This window comes from Peromyscus eremicus, chromosome 3 (genome assembly GCF_949786415.1).
Source record: "Peromyscus eremicus chromosome 3, PerEre_H2_v1, whole genome shotgun sequence".
NCBI classification, from domain to species: Eukaryota; Metazoa; Chordata; class Mammalia; order Rodentia; family Cricetidae; genus Peromyscus; species Peromyscus eremicus.
The window spans coordinates 16,427,108-16,450,032 of record NC_081418.1 but is presented as its reverse complement, the minus strand read 5'-3'; the positions used below and the strand labels follow the sequence as shown (position 1 = coordinate 16,450,032).

Here is a 22,925-nt window from a genome sequence, read left to right as displayed (position 1 = left end):
TATCTGCATAGTATGACTGTTATGCTAAAAGACTAAAAATGTACACTAAATATAAATTTCATGGCTAAAGATAAGTTACTATGATAGAAAATTTATCTATAATTAAGTTGTAATTAAAGCTAAGTTCATAAGCAATTGACTTAAGCAAAGTAAATACTGTTGAACAGTATGGCAAGCTTTTTACCTTGAACTTGGTATCTATACTCTTGTAAATTTAGTCTTTGATTGTGACTGTAAACACCAGAATTCTCTTTCTCTTCTATATTCATTTCACATTTTAAAGGAGTATGGTGTTCATCAAGAGAATTGTTTAGAGTCTGTTAACAAAATTGAATATTTTAAATTAAAATTTTGATGTCTTCTAAATATTATAAAACATTATTAACCTAAAGGCAAAAGGTCAAAATAGTATGAATGGAATCTTAATTCCCTCTTCCTCCACATATGAAATCAATCTGCAGGAAAACCATGTTTCTCTTTCACATGAAATTATTCTTTTTTCAGGAAAAGATTGATAATCTTAATTACACAAAATGATGTGTTTTTTTCTGTTTCCTTTTAATATTGAAAAATATCATGAAGTGTAAAGCGCTCACTGCATGGCTCCTACTCTCCCTTGAAGATATCTCATTACTACGTCAACTATCCTTGAACAAACATCACAAAGTGAAAAGTTCAAAATGACAATATATCAAGGAAGAGATTATACTAATGTCCTTTCTACAATACGCAAGAGTGTTTTCTGTGGTCTGTACACACACAAAGTTAAAAATATCCAACATAGTGTTCTCCAGAACAACTGATAATCCCACTATCATTTAAATACCATTTCATGTTCCATGACTTGATAGGCCATTCAAGTTAGTTTTACCTTTGTCCCATACACAATTGGAAATAACCATGAATGATTAAAAAGATTTAAAAGCCAAATTGTTTATGGCTGCTATTTCCTGAATTTTTTAGAGTTAAGCCACACTGTCAGTTAGTAACTGAACATATCAACTGTTCAGCATAGTCACAAAGGTAGCATTTTATCCCACTGCACCCTTAATGAACAAACTGGGTCCCAGAAAGATTAACTAGCACCTCTCTGAGGAGAGCAATGCTTACAGCTTCTGCTCTGCTGGAGATACAACTTGTCTGAATTTCTTTGTTCTTTTTCTGTGCTGACAGAAATTGAATCCAAGACCTTAAACAACAGGCAAGCGCTGAGTCACTGAGTCAAATCCCTAGCACTAATTCCCTTTGTTCCAAATTGGCTATCAGAAAAAAAAGCCAGATGTTCATTTAAAGCTCAGAACTCAGGAATACTTTCTAAGTACAGCTCAATACAGAAGGGATTCAGGAAACATAGGTGGACAATTCTGCTCATCCAATCAGTAGCAATTTAGACTCTAGCACTTCTTTTTTTTTTTTTTTTTTTTTTTTTTTGAGACAGGGTTTCTCTGTGTAGCTTTGCGCCTTTCCTGGGACTCACTTGGTAGCCCAGGCTGGCCTCGAACTCACAGAGATCCGCCTGGCTCTGCCTCCCGAGTGCTGGGATTAAAGGCGTGCGCCACCACCGCCCGGCTAGACTCTAGCACTTCTTGTCCCAAACTACTTTTAAAGTAACAGTTTACCTCTGAAATGTAATGGCACTCCTCAGACACTGCCTTCTGAAGTCGTTCAATGAGCACTTGTAAAGGCTCTTTATCATCACCTAGAAGAAAACATTCCTCATGTGAGCCATTCACTGTACATGTGTAAGTAACACTGTCATGTTTAACTGTTTCAAGTAGAAGCTTCCGTAAATAAGACACATTTTAATTTCTTCCAAATTTATATTGTGCAATGTAACTGTCTCAGACAAATTTCTAAGATTTGCAATTTCTATTCTATAAAAGGGTATAAAGCAGTGACCTACACTCCAACACAAGAAATACATCTATATACTTATCATTAAATACATCATTGCAAAACTCAAATAAAACTTTCACAAATGAATCTTTACTTTTTTGCACAGGGACAGAGTTCAGTGGTAGGGTACTCTGACTAGTATGTGCAAGCTCTGGGTTTCAACCTAGTGCCACAAAATTAAATTAATTATTAAAATAAAACTTAAAAAATGTTTTCTGTTCTCTTCTCCTCTTTTCAGAAACACTGTTCACTCACTACTCACTAAACTGCTTTATCACCTACTAATGGAACAACCAACTGTCAATGGAAAACACTGGACAGGCTATCTGAAGACGATGTTAAACAAACAACACATGCAAATACAAGTAAAATCTTACTAAATCAAAAAGCCAAAGAACTCTTGAAATGAAAAACTGGCATCCTTCTTTAAGTGACTCTTGAACTCTTACGTTTTCAACAGAGCAGTTCTGCTGGAGACCTAGGAAGCACCTCCTTCTGATGGTAATATGGGAGCCAGAGGTGGTCAAAAGACAGGAAGCCAGAGGAAAATTCCTCAGCTCTCAACTGCCGCGGCCCACACCATGTTCCACCTTCCACTATGGCTCCTTCAATGTGCTTCCCACAGCGCCATCAACGTCTCCAGGATGTCACCCTGTTCTCGGCCTTAGGGCCTCTGGTCTTTGACTTCCATGGTGATTCTATTTCTTATTTTCAGCCTGAAAGACTTCCCTGGGTTTTAGACTTCTCCTTTCAGCTGATTAGTGACTATTTCTTTTCAAAGTTAACACATATACTTAACTTAGTATGTTCTAAACTGACTTTCCTATTTGCCTGTGGTCTGCTCCCCTTTTTGACTGGAACCACTTTTATCCGGTCACAGAGGTAAGAAACTTGAAGATCACTCTCAACCCTTCCCACTCTCATTGCTGCTAACAACGGCTGACCGCGGCTTTAACTGTTAAACTTTGCTGTCATTTGCTTTCCAGTCTCAAGGATAATTAGCTCAACATTTTATTGGGATTATTGCTAAGGTTCTTTAACTGATCTTCCCATCAATTCTTTCATTTTTTTCCCCAGTTAATCACACTGGTGTCATCTTAAATAAAAATATCACTGTTGCTTCCTCTACGTAAAAGTCCTGCAGTAGGCCTGTCTGAAGCAGTAGCAGGAAGCTTAAGCATGCTTCATTCAAGGTTTATAAATCTTCTAGTCGGGCACTTGCCACTCTTCAGCACATCTCCCACTACTTTCTTATACAACTTGAACTTTCAGTTCTTCAAAATGGATCCCACACTGCTAAGCCAATGGCTCCTGCCTCATTGTCACAGGAAGCACTAAACTTCTCCTTCCTCTCCCATTCTTGCGTTCATCCTGGAAGCCAATTGGATTATTTCTATTCTGGTATACTTCAAGTTATAATATGCCCTAGACAGATGTGCTTGTTTCTCTAGTGATGATTTGGCATGTATGGTTCAGTAGGGTTTACAAGTTGTCAGTTCACTTTCCAGGCGCTTTCTGAATGGATTATACTTCCATGCAAAAATGATGCAGTGATTTTCGCTTTCTTAGGTACCTCAATGATATGATCAAACAAATCCACGAATCACATGGGGCCTGAGAAAGGGCAGAATTATAGACTGATGCATTTTAAGTGCTGCTTACATGTTTCATGGAGATAGTCAGAGCTGTTTACCTGTCTCCTGTGTCTGAAGAGCCTGGAGCTGGCACTGGTGCATCTTATGAAGCTCATCCATCTCTTTCTCTTGAGCAGAAACAAGCTGGTCTTTAAGGCTACAAAGAGCTTCATCCCTTTCCTTTTCCATAGTGTGACGAACCTGGTCTGCATACGTTGAGTAGACCAGGGAAAGGCATATCCGCTGGGCTTCCATCTGAAGCTTCAAGTCATCCTTACAGTGAATAGATGTAAACATTAGGAAATTCAAAGAACAACTTAACTTCTATTTCTTCATATATACTGAACTTCAAAGGAGAAGACAGTTGGTAGTTTTAAAATTCATATAAAGGAACTGGTCCGCTTTCCTCTTCATCCAGATGCCTGTCTTTCTCAAGAAAGGTAGTAGCATGTATTTATTCATTATCGCATTGTAATAGTCAATTGGGATAGTTAGTATAACTAGCAAGATTTTTATTTTTTAAACAATATTTTACATGCTGAAAATGAAAATGTAATAAACATCAATGTACACAAAACTCAAATTAATAAATCCTAATATTTTGATTCTATTTCCTCAATATCTCTTTAGATTTAGAAAGAAAACATTAGAGACAAAATTTAATTCATGTTTGATTATTCTTTGCCCAAAAGTAACTGCTACCAAAAATTTAGAATGTGTCTACTATCACTTCCCAGTATACATGTAAATAGCACATTATACTGTGTATTTCTGTGTATTAATAGCAATGGCATTTATTTTGCAAATTTCTTTGCATTCCATATCAATATGCTCCCGAAATCAGTCCACATAGATGACAGGTTAATTTATTTTAATTGTAGTGTAGTATACATGAACCACAACTGGTTCACTTTGCTTTTTGGAGATCAGCTGGATTACTGGTAAGCCTGGGGTGCTTTCAATCAAAAGGCAGTAAATGATTACATAATCCACCTAAGACAAATGAGTGAATGCTTCACTAGTGAGCTGCCCATCAGGTACCAGACTCATCCGGAATGCTTGCTGACACAAGTTCATGGTGTCTGCCCTCTGACCTCTGGTTCAGGAAGTCTGAGAAATACTAGTTCTAGCCTGTTTCCCAGTGCTGCTGCTGCTGCTGTGTCCAGTGACCACTCACCCACCCAGGGTTGTAACTGCTGCTCACAGGTAATACACAGGCCAACTTGAGTAGATCTTGCCAAATGATTTATATAATTGAACTAATTTAATACAAAATGTGAACACTCACACACATCCTTGTATCCATGTCAATAAGTCAGAGTAACTTTGCCAATGTGATGGAGGATAAAATGCCATTTTACTCATATGAATTTGTAAAGCTAAAATACTCTTTATGTTGTCATTTGGTTTCTCATCTGTGACACACATCTGTTCATTATGTTCTTTGTATTTGCTCACGTATTTACACCATCTTTACAGTCCTTTGTTTGTAATGTGGCAAATATCTGCTCCTAATAATTAAGCCTGTTTTAGGTACTGTTTATAAAAGAGACATGATCAAATTTCTTAATGCTTTCCTTTGAGTTTGTTCTTTTTAATTAAAGGCTTCCTGTCTTAAGATCATAATCCTACTTTCTTACGTGTGCCTTTAACTAATCTAGGGTTAATTTTTCCTAAAGGCAAGGATCTACTCCCCAACTTCTCACCTTTAATATAAAATCAATTGTCTTAAAGCACTTACTGAATTTTGTGAGCTTTCCCTGCTGTCTTGGCTTGTGGGTTTAAGTCTCTTCTCAAATATTACCTCACAAGAACAGCCTCCCCTGTACTTTGTACAAAAACAAAAAAGACATACTCACCTTTGGGATATCCCTTTACATTAAAGAACGGAAAGACCAGACCATGGCAATGTGTACCAGGTTATTAATGTCTAATTTCACACACCTTATCCATGATTTAACATTTGTCTCACTTGTTCACAGTCTTTCTCATTTCTTACTCCTATTGTATTGACTGGCTGGGAACTCTAAAGACACGGTTGGAAAGCAAAGCTGAGAGTCTGCCTTACCTGGGAAAGCTTCTAAACATCACCTTAGACGCCATCGTCACCCTTAGTTCCTTCTATTCCTGATTTCCTACCTTTTTTCTTTTTTTTAATTTAAAACTGTAAAAGATCTGGTAACTTTTGGAGATTCTTTTCTAGTGGAATTTAAGATGATCAGGTTGTCTCCTGTATGTATGGTATGGATGTGGAGATTAAATAGACAGCATTTTCAGATGCTGAAAAATTCTTTCGTTCTTGGGATAACCTGCTAATAGTTTATTAAGAACTTACACAGGGTCTGGAGAGATGGCTCAGAGGTTAAGAGCACTGACTGCTCTTCCAGAGGTCCTGAGTTCAATTCCCAGCAACCGCATGGTGGCTCACAACCATCTGTAATGAGATCTGGTGCCCTCTTCTGACCTGCAGACATACATGCAGGCAGAATACTGTATACATAATAAATAAATCTAAAAAAAAAAAGAACTTACACAGCCTCATTCCTAAGTGAGATTAGCCTGTGATTTCCTTTTCTTGAGCCATTCTTGCCCGATCTGTATCTCAATACTAACCAGCCTCACAGGAGTGCTTTCTGTCTTTCCTCTCCTGCTCCTCGGATTCTCTTTTAAATCCTATTTACTACGTATCTATACTCACCACTGAGAGTTTGTGAAATCCACTTGTGCAGTGGTCACGGTGCAGCAGTCTTAGTTGGAGAGGTGAGGAGGAAACTGATTACAGTTCCAGATTCTGTAACGGCTAATGGCTTACTTAGGCTTTATGTTTCTATGTGAGTTAGTTTGGGTCATTTCTATTTCATCAGCAGTGATTATTTATAGTACTCATCTCTTATTTTTAAATCCTTGTGGTATCTGTACTTGGGTTTTTATTTCCATTCTTCATTTTGTTTGTGGTTTCTCCCTTGGTGATATCCTTGGAGACCTAATAATTGATCTTTTCAAATGAAAAACCATCAAACTTTTTCAAAACTTTCCCTTTTGGTTATTTGAAATTCATTTATTTCTGCTCTAAATTTGCTATTTTTTTCTACCCATTTTCTTTAAATGTGGATACTTGGATGCTATTTTATCTTTATGAATAGCTTAATTCATTTTCAGTATTTATTAAATTGGCATGTTTAGGGTCTAGAGAGACCTCACGACCAAGAGTAACTCCTTTTTCAGGAGGTTTCCTGCCCTCTTCTGCTGTTGAGGTTATTCACACGTCACATATGCTCACCCAGGCACACATGTAAACAAACAACTGGTACACATAAGCCTAAAACTGTCCCCTCTATATGCCATGTACCATGTAGTCCGCTTACAGATAGTCTTGCCTCTTCTACACCCGTCCTTACAGATCAGCTGTAAACCAATTAAATTAAACTCCAATACATTCTCACTGTGAACTGGATTGGAAATACAGAAAGCAAACTAGTATTTCACGTTAAACATTTCCCATTCAGAAATGAAAGTTTTCATTTATTCAGGGCCCATCCCCCTTCACTTGTGCTCAGGTGGGCTGTTCGTGTCTCTGTGTTAAGACGAGGTCCTGCTCTGTAGTTCAGTCTGGCCTTGAACTCACCAGCCCCTACCTCTGCTCCTGAGTGTTGAGATTATGGCATATACCACCACACCCAGGCTGTTAGACATTTCTGCATTCAGGGTTTTTTTTTTTTCCACATTATTTGACTTTAAGGGTTTTAAATCATTTCCTGAATTTCTTATTAAATTACACCTGTGAATTATGACAGTTAACTGTCTTTCTGTCCATCAACATCATGTACTTTTTGTCTTTACAATGGTTAGGACTTTTAGAAAATGCTATATAGTAAATGACAAAGTCTCATCATCTTCCTCTGAAGTTCTCTTTTGTTTCACTATTGACACTTGAAAAATGGGCTTCATTTTCCTCTTTAAAAATTGACTATCTGTGTCAGATTTAGTGTAGGTACTGCAGGTCCGGCACACAGGTCTGAAGAACGGCAGGGTTGCGGTTCCTCCTGTGGCTACACTGCTTCAGTATCTCTTTAAACACACTTCACTTGATGGTCTCAGCATAAGAAATGATCGATTCCTGCCACTCCCATGGCTGCCTCACATGCCAACACTGGGGACACTTTCTATGATGTTTTTCTTTCTCCTTCTAGCCAAACTAGCTAAGTGTATTTAAAAAAAAAAACAAAAACAAAACAGAAATTATACGTCAAATGTGTTTCTTTTCAGTTTAAAAGAGAGCCTATAATGGCCATTTTTTTTTTTATTTTAGTGAGAGATAGTATCAAGATCAGGGCAGCTAAAGTTGGAAATCAAGTCCTCTCCTATTTAAAAAATTAAAATGGTATTTAATACCTTTAGGGTAATTAATTACCACACATTACACTTTTCAAAACAATTCCACGTGTAACTATTAATTAGTAATTGGGTCTCTTGATTCTATTCAGGTTATTGTAAAAGTAAATTATCTCTATATTTGACATAAGACCGTAAGTGTGATCAGAAGTCATCAGACAAACTTCCCACGGCTTCCTACTTAGTTCATACATTCTTTCTTCCTTCTCAAAGTCTGCTTTACCCTTTCACTGCCAAGCGCACAGGCCTCTACCCTGGCCCTCAAGCTCACATTTCCTCATTGCAAGCCTGTCACACAGAGCTCAGTCCAAAGGCCAACTCCTCCAGACACCTTCCCTGACCACTGTGCTTCCCTCCCTCACAGGCAACACTAGTGTTAACCACCCTATGCATTTCCCATTATTACTTGCCTCCTCCTCTAGAATACATGCTTCCTGAGACTACAGCTCTTATCTCTTGTTCGCCACTATATGCATATCTGGAATATACTCAGTAAATTTATGTTCCACTAATATAGAAACACATAAAACTTTATAGTTAGCACTTTTACACTATAGATAACCTACCAGAACTTTCCTGTTCTTTCTATCAGTACTTAACAAACACAAGTTATTAGGAATGATTCATTATTAGTCATTGTCTTAGCATTACTTGTCAACTTGACAACAGTCTAGAGTCAACAGAGATGAGAAGGTCTCAACTGAAGTATTGCTCAGATCAGACTGGCCTGTGGGCATAACTGTGGGTGATCATCTTGACTGTCAATTGATGTCGGAGCCCACTGTGAAAAGCACCATTATGTGGACTACCTGTGGGCAGGTGGTAGTCCTGTGGACTACCTGTGGGCAGGTAGTCCCAAGCTATATAGGAAAGCTAGCTCAGCATAAGCCAGTAAGTAAGGTAGCAAGTGGCATTCCTCCATGGTTTTTTACTTTAATCCTGATTGAGTTTCTGCCCTCAGTTCCTTAATGATGAACTGTAGCCAAATAATACTACTTTCCACAACTAAGCTACTTTGGGTCAGTTTTAGTGAAGCAACAGAACAAAACAAGAACAAAGTACATTATATGCATTTTTAAAATTCTTGACTTATATTGAGAGTTAATATCATTTTTTCCTCATTCAGATATAAGACTCAGAAAACTCTAGGCCTTAAGCCCCACCTCCCAGAAATATAATTCTATAACCACTTAATAATTTATATAGAGAGCAGTAGAAAAACTTAAGGTTTTTTTAAAAACAATTCTGGAATTCTAACTGAAAACTTGAAATTTCATACTAGAAAACATCAATATGAAAAACTCTAAAAAATAATCTTGATACTAAAATGATTATAATGTAAAATTAATAAAACAAAGTCTCTTTGAAAAGAAAAAACATGTAAAAATGATTAGCTTAGCTTATTTTCTGAGCAGCAGATATAAGAGGTTTATTATGAGGTAACAATATTGAAGAAAAACTGGAAACTGATTTGCACAAACGAGACTAACATGGAGGATTCACCTTCACCTTCCGTAAGGGTGGGGTTACTGGTTCACGAACGTGAGAACTATTTCAGTGGACAGTGTGTGTTTCCACCAGGATTTTCCATCACACACGGACATACCTGCTTGGCTTTGAGGATGCAAAGCTCTTGCTGGAGCTTTTCATTTTCACACAGTTCCACTATCCCATGAGATGGTTCAGCTGTTCTGGTTAGCAATATCAACTCTTCTCCCCCACTTTCTTCAAAGGGAATTTTATCTTCTATCATTATTTTTGATTCTTCTGACAAATCTTCACTGATTTGAGAATCACATCCTTCATGATGGCTGTCTGTCACAGTCACAAGCCCAGCTTTGCTAGAGCTCAATGGCACAGGGCACTGAGCGGCATTTTCTGTCCCCTTGGGGTTAGTGGGGACCTCTAGCGCTCTACATCTCAACAAAAGCTGTTCTTTGTCTTGATTTAATAATCTAACCTCTGCACTTAGGGAGTCCACCTCGTCACGGGTCTGCTTTAGTTGTTCTGATACGACAGAAAGCTTCTCCGAGAGCTCTGCTTTTTCTCGCTCAGTTACTTTCAGCTTTTCCATAAGTTCTGTCGTATCTTTTTCAACCACCTCATTAACTGCCTCACTGACTTCCAATGGTTCAGCTACAAAAGCTTTGCCATCAGTAAAGTCAGAATGCTTTCCTTTCTGCAAATGGAGCTCTTGGGTCAGTGCTTTAATCCTATCTTCATACTCCAACGCCTGCCTAGCTTGGATGTCTTCTAGATCGTCCTTTACTCTGAGAAGGCAAGCATACTCTTCCTGTAACTCTTGATAATTAACTTCGAAGTTCTTTTCAGCAAATGAAAACGTATTCCTTTGGTTTTCGATCTCCTTATTTAGATGACTACATTGTTGTATCAGGTCCTCCTTTTCCTTTCTAAGTATTTCAACTTCTTCCTGCCAGCTACAGTCTTTTAAGGCAATTAGTCTTTCCACTTGGTCTGCAGGGGTGTAAGATTTCAACATGTCTTCAAGGGCAGTCTTCTCATCTGTAAGAAGGCTGTTCTCTGCTTCAAGTTGTGCACATTTTTCTTGAAGACCCTCCTCTTTTTCTTTCAGTTGTTCTTTTAGTAGTTCGGTTTTAAGTTGTAACTCCTGAATTTCCTGTTCAAGCGCACCCTTTTCCTTTTCTTCTTGTCTGAGGATTTCAATTTCCTTTTTAAGTTCATCAATCTGAAGAGTCATTTCTTCTGATTTTGAATTAATATGTGATTCCTGTAAATCTCGTAGTTCAGAAATTTCCAAAAGCAGTTGATTTTGCTTAGTTAGCAAGTTGTCTTTTTCGCACTGCATAGTTTCCATCTTCTTACTCATTTCATTTTGTAAACCATCTATCTGCTGCTTGTGGTGAATGCCCAAATTATCTTTAAGTTTTTCCACAGTAAGTCGGTGTGCAGCTTCTAGGTCATCTTTTAGTTTGCAAAGCTCTTCCTCATGACTGAAGAGGAGCTGCGTTCTCAAGCGCTCCAGCTCAGCCTCTTGGGACTCTGCCATCCTGTCTAACACTGCATTCTTTTCCTTTTCTAGCATTTCTAGTTTAATCTTGTAATTTGTAATTTCTGCGTCATGTTTTAACTCCAGCTCTTTCTTGGTCTCAGACGCAGCAGCAATCTCTGCTTTCAAGCTTTCAACTGTGCTGAGGGACTTGCAGGCCTCACTCAGCTTGCTCTCTTGTTCAGCTATTGTCTGCCTGGCTCTCTGAATCTGCTCTCTTAAGAAGCCTGATTCTTCGGAAAGATCATCAACCTGACTCTGCAGAGCACATTTTTCCCCCTTGACTACACAGAGCTCTTGCCCAAGTTTTTCCTTTTGGGAAAGTGTATCCTGTAGTTTTATGTTCAGTTCACTCATGGCCACACTCATTACCTTCAGCTGCTCTTCACTGACTGCAGCATTTGCATGTGACTTGAAAGTGTTCTCCATTTCTCCCCTGTGCTGGGACCTCAGCTCCTCCAGCTGAGACACGTGCTGCTTTATCAACTCCTGCTTCATCTGCACTATCTGCTTCCCATACATCTCATCTAGCTCTGCCTGGAGCTGATCTAACTTCCGCTGGGTTTCTTTTTCCATTCTTTGCACTAGGCCGGTTTCTAGGTTCTCTTTATAGTTTCTCTTCTGGAGTTCTTCAACTGTCCCCATCAACTGTTTAATTTCAAGCGAACACTGCTTTTCCTTTTCCCTAGAACTGGCTAGCTCCAGTTTGAAGCTTTTGGTTTCTTGGTCCTTTTCTGTAAGCTGTTCTCTTAAATCTTCTACTAATTTATCAGCAGTCGTTACTTTATTCTTTAATGCAGCAGTTTTCTTCTCTTCTTCTATTATTCTTGTATTCAATGCTTCAATGATTGCCTGCTTTTCCCGTATTTCATTTGTAGAGTTTTCTACATTTTTATCTTGTTCCTTCAGAAGGAAAAAAAGAAAAGAAAGTGTAACAATTTCTAGTAACTTTGTTGCTTAACCTTATTAACAAAAGACAGATGAAAGTCACTTCTTACATCCGTCTATAAAAAGTCACTTGCGCCCAGCCCTCCACAGCTCCCATGATAAGGTCTGTACACTGGACACTTAGGAGCAAACAGTTCTACCACAGTTCAGACCTTCTGAGGAAGAAATAGTGAATGACATTTGTTGTAACTAAAAATTTTAATTAAGGGAGGTGGGAAGAATCTGGGAGGACAGGAAAGAATATGATAATGATACAGTGTATGAAAACATTTAAAATAATAAAAACTGTAATAAAATTTTGGGAATGCTCTTTTTTTTTTTTTTTTTTTGGTTTTTCGAGACAGGGTTTCTCTGCGTAGCTTTGCGCCTTTCCTGGAACTCACTTGGTAGCCCAGGCTGGCCTCGAACTCACAGAGATCCGCCTGGCTCTGCCTCCCGAGTGCTGGGATTAAAGGCGTGCGCCACCACCGCCCGGCTGTAATAAAATTTTAAATTAAAAATATCCAGCCTGATTTCTTAGCATGTATGAGATCCTGGGTTCTACTTCCAGCAGTGCCAAAAAAAGAATGAAAAAAAGAAAGAAGAAAATACGGCTAACCTGATGAGATGGCTCTGATTACCTGAGTTCAATCTCAGACAAAAAAATAATTGTAATAATTAAAAAACTCACTAAATCTTTGCTAACCTCTTATAGCTTCACTTTTAAAATTAGTGATTGATATCCCAATTATTCAATATTTTGAGCTGATTATAATACTATAGTCTCTGAACACTCTCAGAAAAAGATTTAAAAGTAAGTCCAGGTTACCCCCATGAATTTTAGTGGTCTGAAGGTGTTCCAATGATAAGAGCTATGCAATAAGAAGAATTCTTACTGAGTCTGTGAGTCTGTGTAACTTCCCTGCTGAGCATTTAAGCGGCATCTACGACAGCTACAGTGTTTATGGCACACTGATCTGGAACGACAGCTTCAGTTCAAACAGAGACTTGAAAACAGCAGAACCTCTTCCACAGTTCCCATTTGGGGTCAGTTATGAAGCTGTAGCTACCAGCTCAGCCCAGACAGCACCCCAAGCACAGCTGTATCACAGTCACCAAAGCACCGGGGTGAACAGAGGCCTAGGCAGAGTTTTGGATCTGCTATTTAGTTTGCTCTGTGAGTAAAGGCTTTAGACCCAAATACAAAGCATAAAATAAAAATCTATAGTACTGGCCAGAGTTATTTTAGGCAGTTGAATTATATTACAAAGGTCCTTGGCAAATAGAATTCAAAGGAATTATGAATGAATGTATAACACATGTAAAGAAAAACTGTCTAAGCTCACACAGAAGAAAGCCCTCTGAAGGAAGTGCTGGGAGTACCCCTCTAAGTCCAGTTCATGGAAAAAGACCAAATGCCTTCAGTCTTTTGAGAATTACGGTCCCTCTAGAAAAACCATACCCTGAGCTAGGCATGCATGTAGCTAGAGTTTTCCTGCCTTGCCCATAGTCTGGACAAATCTTTGTCACCCGCCAGTCCCACAGCTGCTCAGACCCAACCAAGTAAACACAGAGACTTATATTGCTTACAAACTTATTAACCATTGAAAACTAAAGATCTTACATTTGAATTTTTAAACAGCCTCTTGAACTTGGAACAATCTGAGTCCACTTCAGGCTTCTTGCTAACTGTTCTTACAGTTTAAATTAATCCATTTCTATTAATCTATACCTTGCCACATGGCTCATGGCTTACTGGCATCTTCACATGCGGCTTGTCATCATGGCGGCTGGCAGTGTCTATCTCACCCAGCTTCCTGTTCTCTCAATTCTCCTCTCTGTTAGTCCCGCCTATACTTCCTGCCTGGCCACTGGCCAATCAGTGATTTATTTATTGACCAATCAGCAACACACTTGACATACAGACCATCCCACAGCACATGCATACACATATTCACAGCAATGAAGAGGCAGAAGAACCATCCAAACATACTCGATAATGTTAGGAAATTGTGGTAAACAGGACTGAAGAATTCCAGCCCACAGGCATAAACCTCCCTACATGGAGATGCATAAATCAGTTTATTTCAGTCTAATGCCACAACATCTGAATGCAAACATCCTTCCATCTGCTCACTAAAGAACCTTGTAACTAGTATTTGTCTTTTTAAGTTCATTTGTCCATTGAAAGAAAATAAAATCCAAAGGACCAGAAATATATGGTTCCCCATGATTATTAACCATTGCAAACTAAAGATCTTACATTTGAATTTTTAAACAGCCTCTTGAACTTGGAACAATCTGAGTCCACTTCTGCTCTAGTTTAGGACTCAGGTAAGAGCTAAATGAATTTTCTGAGCCTACAAATCAAAATCAGATTGTGCTTTTGATTTGCTGTGTTTTATAAGGCATTTTTTATGACTAAAAAGGCAGTGTGGGGCAAGAGCTCTGCCCTGCCCCCAGCCACATGGACAGAATTCGAATCCCAACTCTGGTATGGGAGTAGAGCTAACAGCAACAAAACACTTTCGAACTTTCATTTCTCAATTCAAAATCGATGAAAGCAAACCTTTCAGGATGAGTTGTTCTTAGAACTTAAGATTATAATCTATGTCATACATAATGCCGTCCCCTGCCCCAAAGAGCCTTAATTCCTAAATGTTTGCAAGAAGTGCAACATAATTTGCGTAAAGAGAATCAACTGCATTTATTTTTTATAACCAAATTCTACTTGTGACAAAAATATTTTCAGAATTTCAGTATCATAGCTAAAACAGATGGGAATGCTTCAGATGGGACAAAATAGATATTTGAGTTATAAATTTAGGCTCTAATGAGACTCCAGTTAACATATGCAATCACTTTAAGGAACACAACAGTGGGCAGTATTATCTTAACTATATTAGTGTGAGATCTACAGTTGTTAGTATGAGACTCTCAATTGCCTTTGAAATAAGTTATTTTCCATATTCAAAGAGTTTGACTTAATTATAAAATTTTCTAATTCATATGCATAAGACACATGAATAAGAAAATTACAGGTAGCTTGGTCTGTTTGAGGGGCCTCCTGGCAGTGGGATCAGGATCTATCCCTGGTACATGAACCAGCTTTTTGGAGCCCATTACCTATGGTGGGACACCCTGCACTGTTTGGATGCAGGGGGGAGGGGCTTGGAGCTGCCTCAACTGAATGTGCCAGGCTCTGCTGACTCCCCATGGGAGGCCTTACCTTTTCGGAGGAGAGAATGGGGGGTGGGTTGGGGGGACGGCTGAGCGGGAGCGGGAGGAGGGATGAGAGGGGATCTGCGGTTGTTATGTAAAATGAATAAAAAATTTTTTAATAAAGAAAATTACAAAGTTGTGACAAGCGGGTTGACATCCTTACCATTTCATATACTTTAATTTTCTCTTGTAAAAAAGTAATTTGGGTTTTGAGTTCCTCCTCCTTTATCTGATAGTCCTTTAATTGATGGTCTTGTCCCTCCAGCTGCTGCTGCTGGGTGACGAGCTGCTGCTTGGCCTGAAGCAGCTCTGCAGCAGTGCTACTGTGGGTGCTGCTCCGCAGAGTCTCACTAGCCTGTAACTGGAAACAGAAAGAGCCTTCAACATGCGAAACTGTGACTGTTTGCCAACAGACTTCCGGAGTCTATTCTGCTGACGCTGGCTCTCTGTGGCCTCGGCTCACTTCAGAGGGTTGAGACTGAGCCAATAAATTACCTTTCAGATGATAATTCGGAGAAAGCAGATGTAGTGCGGGAATTAGGACTGAGGCCTAGAGAGAATGTGGACAGGAACATACTTCTGCATCCTAGTGACTTTTCAGACTCTAGCTCCCATCTCTTTCAGAGTCCTGATTATATTTCCGCCCCTAAATTCTGTAAGACGCCTGTATACCTATATTAAACTCTCTGGATTAAGATATTTCAAGTTGTTGTGTGTTACTTGCTATCAAACTCTGATCAGTGCAATCAGATTCTGTGTTAGCAGGGTTACTATTGCTGAATGATGAAACACCATGGCCAAAACAAGTTGGGGAGGAGAGGGTTTATATGCCTTACGCTTCCACATCATAGTTCATCATCAAAGGAAGTCAGGACAGGAACTCAAGCAAGGCAGGAACTTGGAGGCAGGAGCTGATGCAGAGGCCATGGAGGATGCTGCTTGCTGGCTTGCTCCTCATAGCTTGGTCAGCCTGCTTTCTTGTAGAATGCAGGATCACCTCCCCACACTCATAATGGGCTGAGCCCTCCCCAACCAATCACTAATTAAGAAAATACCTCACAGCCTGATGTTATGGAGGCATTTTCTCAATTGAGGTTCCCTTCTTTCAGATAACTCTAGCTTAGATCGAGCTGACAGAAAACTAGCGAGGATGGATTCCCAAGGTAAACATAGAGTAACTGGAAGGTGTAGGTCCAGTTACCATCTAGAACCTAACCAAAGCCATGCCAGGACTGCAAAGGCCCAATGCAACTAAAGAGTGTCGTCTGCAAAAATGCATTCAGTCCACCTTGGTGAGGTATGGAGTTTAATTTAAATAATAGCAAGAATCTACTCACGAGATATGAATTAAAATTCTTGGTTATGCTAGGTGGTGGTGGTGGTGGTGGTGGTGGTGGTGGTGGCGGCGGCGGCGGCGCACGTCTTTAATCCCAGCACTCAGGAGGCAGAGACAGGCGGATCTCTGTGAGGAGGCCAGCCTGGTTTACAGAGCGAGTTCGGGGATAAGCTCCAAAGCTACACAAAGAAACCCTGTCTCAAAAAAATAAAACAAACAAACAAACAAAAAATTATTGGTTACTATAACAACACAAATTTACCAGTTTTTTCAGTACACTAAAGTACTTCTTTTAGTACACTTAAGGAAGCAAATGGCTTCATAGTATTGATTTGTGCTGGAAAGTGAAAAAGTACATAATTCACTTCTAAAACCAATAAACTTGTTGTAATACTTACGTGCTGGAATTGAATCTGTAATTTTTTACTTTGCTCTGTCAACTCTAAAAATTCTTTCATTGTCTCATCCTTTTCTTTTGTCGCTTGCTGCAAGTTGGCAATTAGCTGAGTAATGATACAGTCTCTTTGTTTAACGGCAGCCTCAAATTCCTGTAGCTAAGAGAGACCAGGGAAAACTGTAAATGTCAGCTTTTAGGGTTTGTTCAAAATAAATAATCTTCCATGAAAGCTACTGGCCTGTCCAAATTAGTTTTATTTCAAAACTGACTTTCAAAACATGTATCTGCATTAAGGAAGAGAACATATGTACTTGTCCATCTTTTCTTACAGAAGAAGCACCTTTATACTCTGGAGTGCCCCCGTGTGTTTCCAGGTAACACCAGCAGACACATTTAAGCAGGCTTGATTCTGAAGAGGATGGGATGGAAGCCCGCTGTCATTTTCATGGTGGCCCGCTTCATCGACTTCATCCTGACTTCCCTGCTTAGCAGGTGCCACTGTGGCCAGCAAGTGACTCACAAGGACTTGCTGACACTCTTTATGGGCTTAAGTCACACTTTTTTTGTGGTTCCCACCAATTTTCTCTCAGATTATACAAACGGGAGTGATTTCACTCTAGCTACTTTACACAGTTAAATTTAAAAGTCCAAATATTTCAGCTGTGTCTCATTTTAAATGGGCTTGTTTAAGCTATCTATGCACAAGAACAAAAATTACGAAATGACCTAAGTTGCCATGGCAAAGCCCCGTGTGTAAAGAGCACACACTGACTACCATTCACATGTGTAACAAAGCAGAGCCGTAGGAAGTGAGCGCACCCGCTTCAGAACTTCAGTCCCACTCATCTCTTCCAGCTGTTGAGTTAGTTCTTCAATCTCGTGCTGTTTTCCAGCCAATTCATTTTTCATCATTTTGAGACAGGTCTGACTGGACTGAGCTCCTTGTTCTGAATGAGAATTGTCAATGCCAAGTTCTTCTTCCTAAATCAATCCAAGGTTTTTAATAATTCAGTACTAGCAACATTCCTCAGGAACTTAAAATTCCACAGCAAAGTCATTTTAAAACATTCCTACCTCCTGCAGTTTGTTAGTACAGAAACCTGCTTTGTTATTAATGAGATATATACTTTAACAGCATAAACAGAATTTCTGCACTATAAAAAGATGATTGTTTTGGTTAAATATTAAAAACAAACAGGAGTCCATGCAGGAAAAGCTTGGTTAGTAAGCTGGGTGCCTTTACACGGTATAAAACATTAGTATCATGAGTGTTTAAATACTGTACCCGTAATAAATCTGTAGACTCTCCTGTTTCTGTCACAAAACAGCAGCCATTTATCTGTATAAAAACAATCTCTTGATATATTATGATCTTAAACTGAATGTAGTTTATCTGACAAGAGTATTTCACTGAGCGTGGGGACCGCAAATTCAGCTACACTTACTTGCCAGCTAGCCCCAGGATCCTCCATCTCTGCCTCCCCAGTGAGGGACTAGAGACCCACATTTTCAGACTTTTTATGTGGGTGTTAGGGATCCAAGCTCAAGCTTGTGTGGTAAGCACTGTATTCAGCCATTGCCCTCCCCCAGTTCAGTCTTTTTATGACTGAAATAAAAAGCCTTATTGGCAAAACCATATATAGTGATTCATTTAAAATTAGTTCAAGCATCAAAAAGACATAATACATTCAAAGGCTAATCATTCCTCAAACACCTGAGTGTTGCTTGAGTTTTCCTGCCTGGCCCACAGTCAGGACAAATCTCTCTCACCTGCCAGTCCCACAGCCGCTCAGACCAGACCAAGTAAACACAGAGACTTATATTGCTTACTAACTGTATGGCCGTGGCAGGCTTCTTGCTAACTGTTCTTATATCTTAAATCAATCCATTTCCATTAATCTATACCTTGCCACATGGCTCGTGGCTTACCGGCATCTTCTCATACTGTTTCTCATCATGGCAGCTGGCAGTGTCTCTCTGACTCAGCCTTCCACTTCCCAGCTTTATTCTCCTCCTTGTCCCGCCTATACTTCCTGCCTGGCCACTGGCCAATCAGTGATTTATTTATTGACCAATCAGCAACACACTTGACATACAGACCATCCCAAGCACCTGAGTGCTTACAATGCACCTTCTTCTCTTCCAACCACCACTGATTTCCCTCATACTGCATCTCCATAGAAAGGGTAACTGGATAGGCCACAGACAGCTATGGCTTTCAAGTGTATGTATGTGAGGTCAGAGTTCAATGTCAGGTGTCTTCTCAATCACTCTCCATCTTATTTCTGGAGACAGGGAGTCTCACTGAACCTGGAACTCACTGATTCAGCTGGACTGGCTGGCCCCAAAGCTCCAGGGACCCTCCTGTCTAGGCCTCCCCAGTGCTGTGATCACAGAAACTAACAACCATACTTGGCTTTAACATGGGTCCTGAGGAACCAAACCCAGGACCTCAAGCTTGTACAGCAAGTACTTTACGGACTAAGCCATCTCCCCGGCCTCTGAAAAGGCTTTTTCATCACTTCTTTGACTTACCTCTCTTCTACATCTGTCTGGTATTCTCTGAGATGAAAGATCACTTTGATAGCCCAGCCAACAGGCTACTATAGTTGACGGGCACAATGAAGGAGCCCCCAGTAGAAGGCTCTTAAGTACACTGCTCATCATCACGTTTTATGACCACGACTGCTTTCTCTGCCACCAGACAGGCATGCTAAAAGCCGAAACCCAACTGTCTAATCACAGAAATGTTTGCACCAACCTAAAGAGCTTCCATAAATGCTTTAGCACCACACTTGGCAATGGTTCCCAAATTGTTTAGGATGTTAACCTTGGTCATAGCAATGCCCGGCTCCACCAAAGTCAGAGTACTGAAGGTTGGGAATGAGTCAGTACTTTACCTGCCAGGATCTGATAGCCAATCCAGACTAAGGCATCAGAAGCATTAGAGACCAACTAGTGATGATCAAACATGAAAATGGGCAAGTTCTTAAAGGGCTCCATCTCCTTCTACGGAGCAGTCACTCTCTCAGGCAACTGAAAGGCTCCAAGAACTAGAAAGGATTGATCTTGCTTTGTGAACATGCAGCAGCCTTCTTTACCCTTTCTGATGAACTTGGACATAAAGTGCACTTTGTCAGGAATGAGTTCACCCACTCCTGTGTTGTTGCTGAAGCTTCCTCTTGCCTGGTACATGGACTCTGATACATTCATTTTCAGTCTAGTGTGTCTTTGCCAGTGAGATGTATTTCTCACAGACAACAAATGAGTGTCTTGTTTGTTTTGTTAGTCAGCCAATTGTGTCTTTTAATGAAAATTAGAGACTATTTACAAATAGTGCTATTATTGAGAACACTTGCTATTTCCTTTAAGTCTGTTGATTGTTTTATGGTGTTTAAAGTTTTCTTGTTTTGGTTTGGTTTTTGTTCCCCCCATCCATATTAGGTGTTTGCTGATTTGCAGAGTGAGACATGAACGGCTTTTACCATTTTTCCTCAGCTCACCTACTCTTTCTATGGCTACTCTTTCCTGTGCTTTTGTGACTGAGACTGTCTCTGTTGTCGTCTGTGTGTGGGACTTGTGAGAGTATCTTTTACACTGCTATCTTGGTTGACATGAATGGCTTTAGTTTGTACTTATCTTTAAAAGTCTCAACTTCTCCTATTTTAAAAGGTAACTTTTTTGACATAGTATTCTTGAATGGTAGTTTTTAGAGGTTGTGATTTTAAATCCATACTGACCACAGAGGAAATTTTACATAGTGTGAATCAGATACCCATTTATTTATTCATTGTTGGTTATTTTCCTGGCCGGTCTACTAGTAAGTATATTCTTAGCTCCAAAATACATTAAATTTGTTAAGTATCAAATTTATTATTAATATAAAATTGTGCTACGTTAATTTAAGCATAAAGAGTTTTTCTAATAGAAACCAGCAACACATTGAAACTTATGAAATACACTAATTGAGGAGACATTTAGAGTAAGAGAAAGGTTTTCATGTTCTCTAACTCTGGACCAAAGAAATGGTGATCATATTTAAAAAACTAAGAAATGCTGTGGGATGTTCTGTATGGCAAATGTGTTGCTCTGATTGGTCAATAAATAAAACACTGATTGGCCAGTGGCTAGGCGGGAAGTATAGGTGGGACTAACAGAGAGGAGAAAAGAAAGAACAGGAAGGCAGAAGGAGTCACTGCCAGCCGCCACCAGGATGAGCAGCATGTGAAGATGCCGGTAAGCCACGAGCCAGGTGGCAAGGTATAGATTTATGAAAATGGATTAATTTAAGCTCTAAGAACAATTAGCAAGAAGCCTGCCATGGCCATACAGTTTGTAAGCAATATAAGTCTCTGTGTTTACTTGGTTGGGTCTGAGCGGCTGTGGGACTGGCGGGTGACAAAGATTTGTCCTGACTGTGGGCCAGGCAGGAAAACTCTAGCTACAAAGAAATGACACACATTTATGACCACCACATAAAGAGGCACGTCATAAAGAGGTCACGTCTACCTAACAGTTCCTCACCTAGTCACCACCACAGCATTAGTGCCAATAAAAAAGTCCATAAGGTTAATGCAAACCCAAACACTTGTGAAAAGCTTAACTCAAAACAAATTATCAAAAAAAATTTGCTGTGCTAAATAAGACGGGTTCACAGTGGTCTTACATCTAGAAACTCAGCATCAAAGTCTTTCCCAGAAACTAACCAGAATTTCTAAGAATTTAAAGAAAAAACTACGGGATAATGAACATGTCAGCTAACCCTGTGAAAGACGACAGCAGGGGAGCATTATCTGTAGTTTGCTAACCATTCACGCTGTTGTTATTTATTGTATTTATAGAAACGCAACAGAAGCATGTAAAATGTACAAGAAACAAACACTTCCAGTGATAAAAATGACTATTTTTATTACAGCATTCGAAATTCTGACATATTAATCTTACCTCTAATGAACTAGAATCATCTGCCGTGGTTGAAACTTCACTTTCATGCTAAAAGAAAAGTAAAACAATTTACAATCATGCCTTTCCCCATATTTTACTTCCACTAAGCAACTACTGTAGGCAGCACAGTGAAAACTACTACATAAAATGCTACTAAAACCAGGTAAGATACTACCAAACCTAGTACAAATTATTCAGACCTTTAAAATTTCACTTATGAATCAGTGTCTAAGCTGTAAATTTTTCTCCATATAAAAAAATCAAGAGAACATGTTCTTATACACAGTACCTACCCTTTGTAAGCCAAAAGCACTAAAGTATGATTTTTCTAAACTTTTAAAAATTTTTATTATTAAGAAATTTTTCTATTCATTTTACATACCAACCACAGATCCCCCTCTCCTCCTTCCTCCCGCCCGATTTCTCTAAACTTTACAGCTCATAAATAAAACAGGGTTCTAAATGCTACTATCAGAAGTGTCATTTCTGCAGGAGTATTATCAGATCTTGATGCTAAAAGTAATTACTTGAAAAGAAATAACACCTTTTGTTGTTATAATGCTTTTACAGCTTAAAAAGCATTCTCTTAAAAACATTTGCAGGAGACTAGAGAGATGGCTCAGCAGTTAAGAGCACTTGCTGCTCTTGCCAAGAAAGGGTCCAGCACCCCTATGGAGGTCCACAAGCAGCTGTAACTCCAGGTCCAAGGGACCTGATGCCCTCTTCTGGCCTCCATGGGCACTGCACGTATCAGAAGCAAGCATAAACCCTTATAGCCAAAATACCCATTCATATAAAATAATAAAATAAAAATTAAACATTTTTGCTTTGTTCCAGAATTTGGGTATGAGGTCAGTGGCATTCAAAGTGTGTCACACTCTCAAGTGTGACATGGGGAATAGAATAAAAAAAAAAAAATTCTATTTTTTCTAATTCCCAAAGTGCTGTTTTACTGTTCACACACACACACCCCCACACCCCCACACCCCCCCACACACACACACCCTCTAACATGAAACTCAGAGAGTTTATAATTATTAACTATCACTGTCTAATTCCTCATCTATTCCTACAGAAATATTATTTAACATTCAGGATCAAGTTCTGCAATGGCCTTTCCAAGAAGTAGTAACTGCTGGCAGAAAAAAA

At 39.3% G+C, this 22,925-nt stretch overlaps 1 protein-coding gene across 6 annotated transcripts in view; it reads right to left on the bottom strand.

The window, feature by feature from the left end:
* Nucleotides 1-22,925, bottom strand: part of Akap9 (A-kinase anchoring protein 9) — a 126,367-nt gene that overhangs the window by 89,798 nt on the left and 13,644 nt on the right. For all 6 annotated transcript variants that reach the window (XM_059257314.1, XM_059257312.1, XM_059257317.1 and 3 more), the window contains 9 exons: nt 21,777-21,824; nt 18,118-18,171; nt 17,652-17,813; nt 16,834-16,989; nt 15,263-15,460; nt 9,529-11,853; nt 3,590-3,803; nt 1,620-1,699; nt 185-317 (listed from right to left, as the gene is read on the bottom strand). In XM_059257314.1, coding sequence (XP_059113297.1) covers nt 185-317; nt 1,620-1,699; nt 3,590-3,803; nt 9,529-11,853; nt 15,263-15,460; nt 16,834-16,989; nt 17,652-17,813; nt 18,118-18,171; nt 21,777-21,824 — 3,370 coding nt within the window. The remainder of the gene's footprint in view (nt 1-184; nt 318-1,619; nt 1,700-3,589; nt 3,804-9,528; nt 11,854-15,262; nt 15,461-16,833; nt 16,990-17,651; nt 17,814-18,117; nt 18,172-21,776; nt 21,825-22,925) is intronic.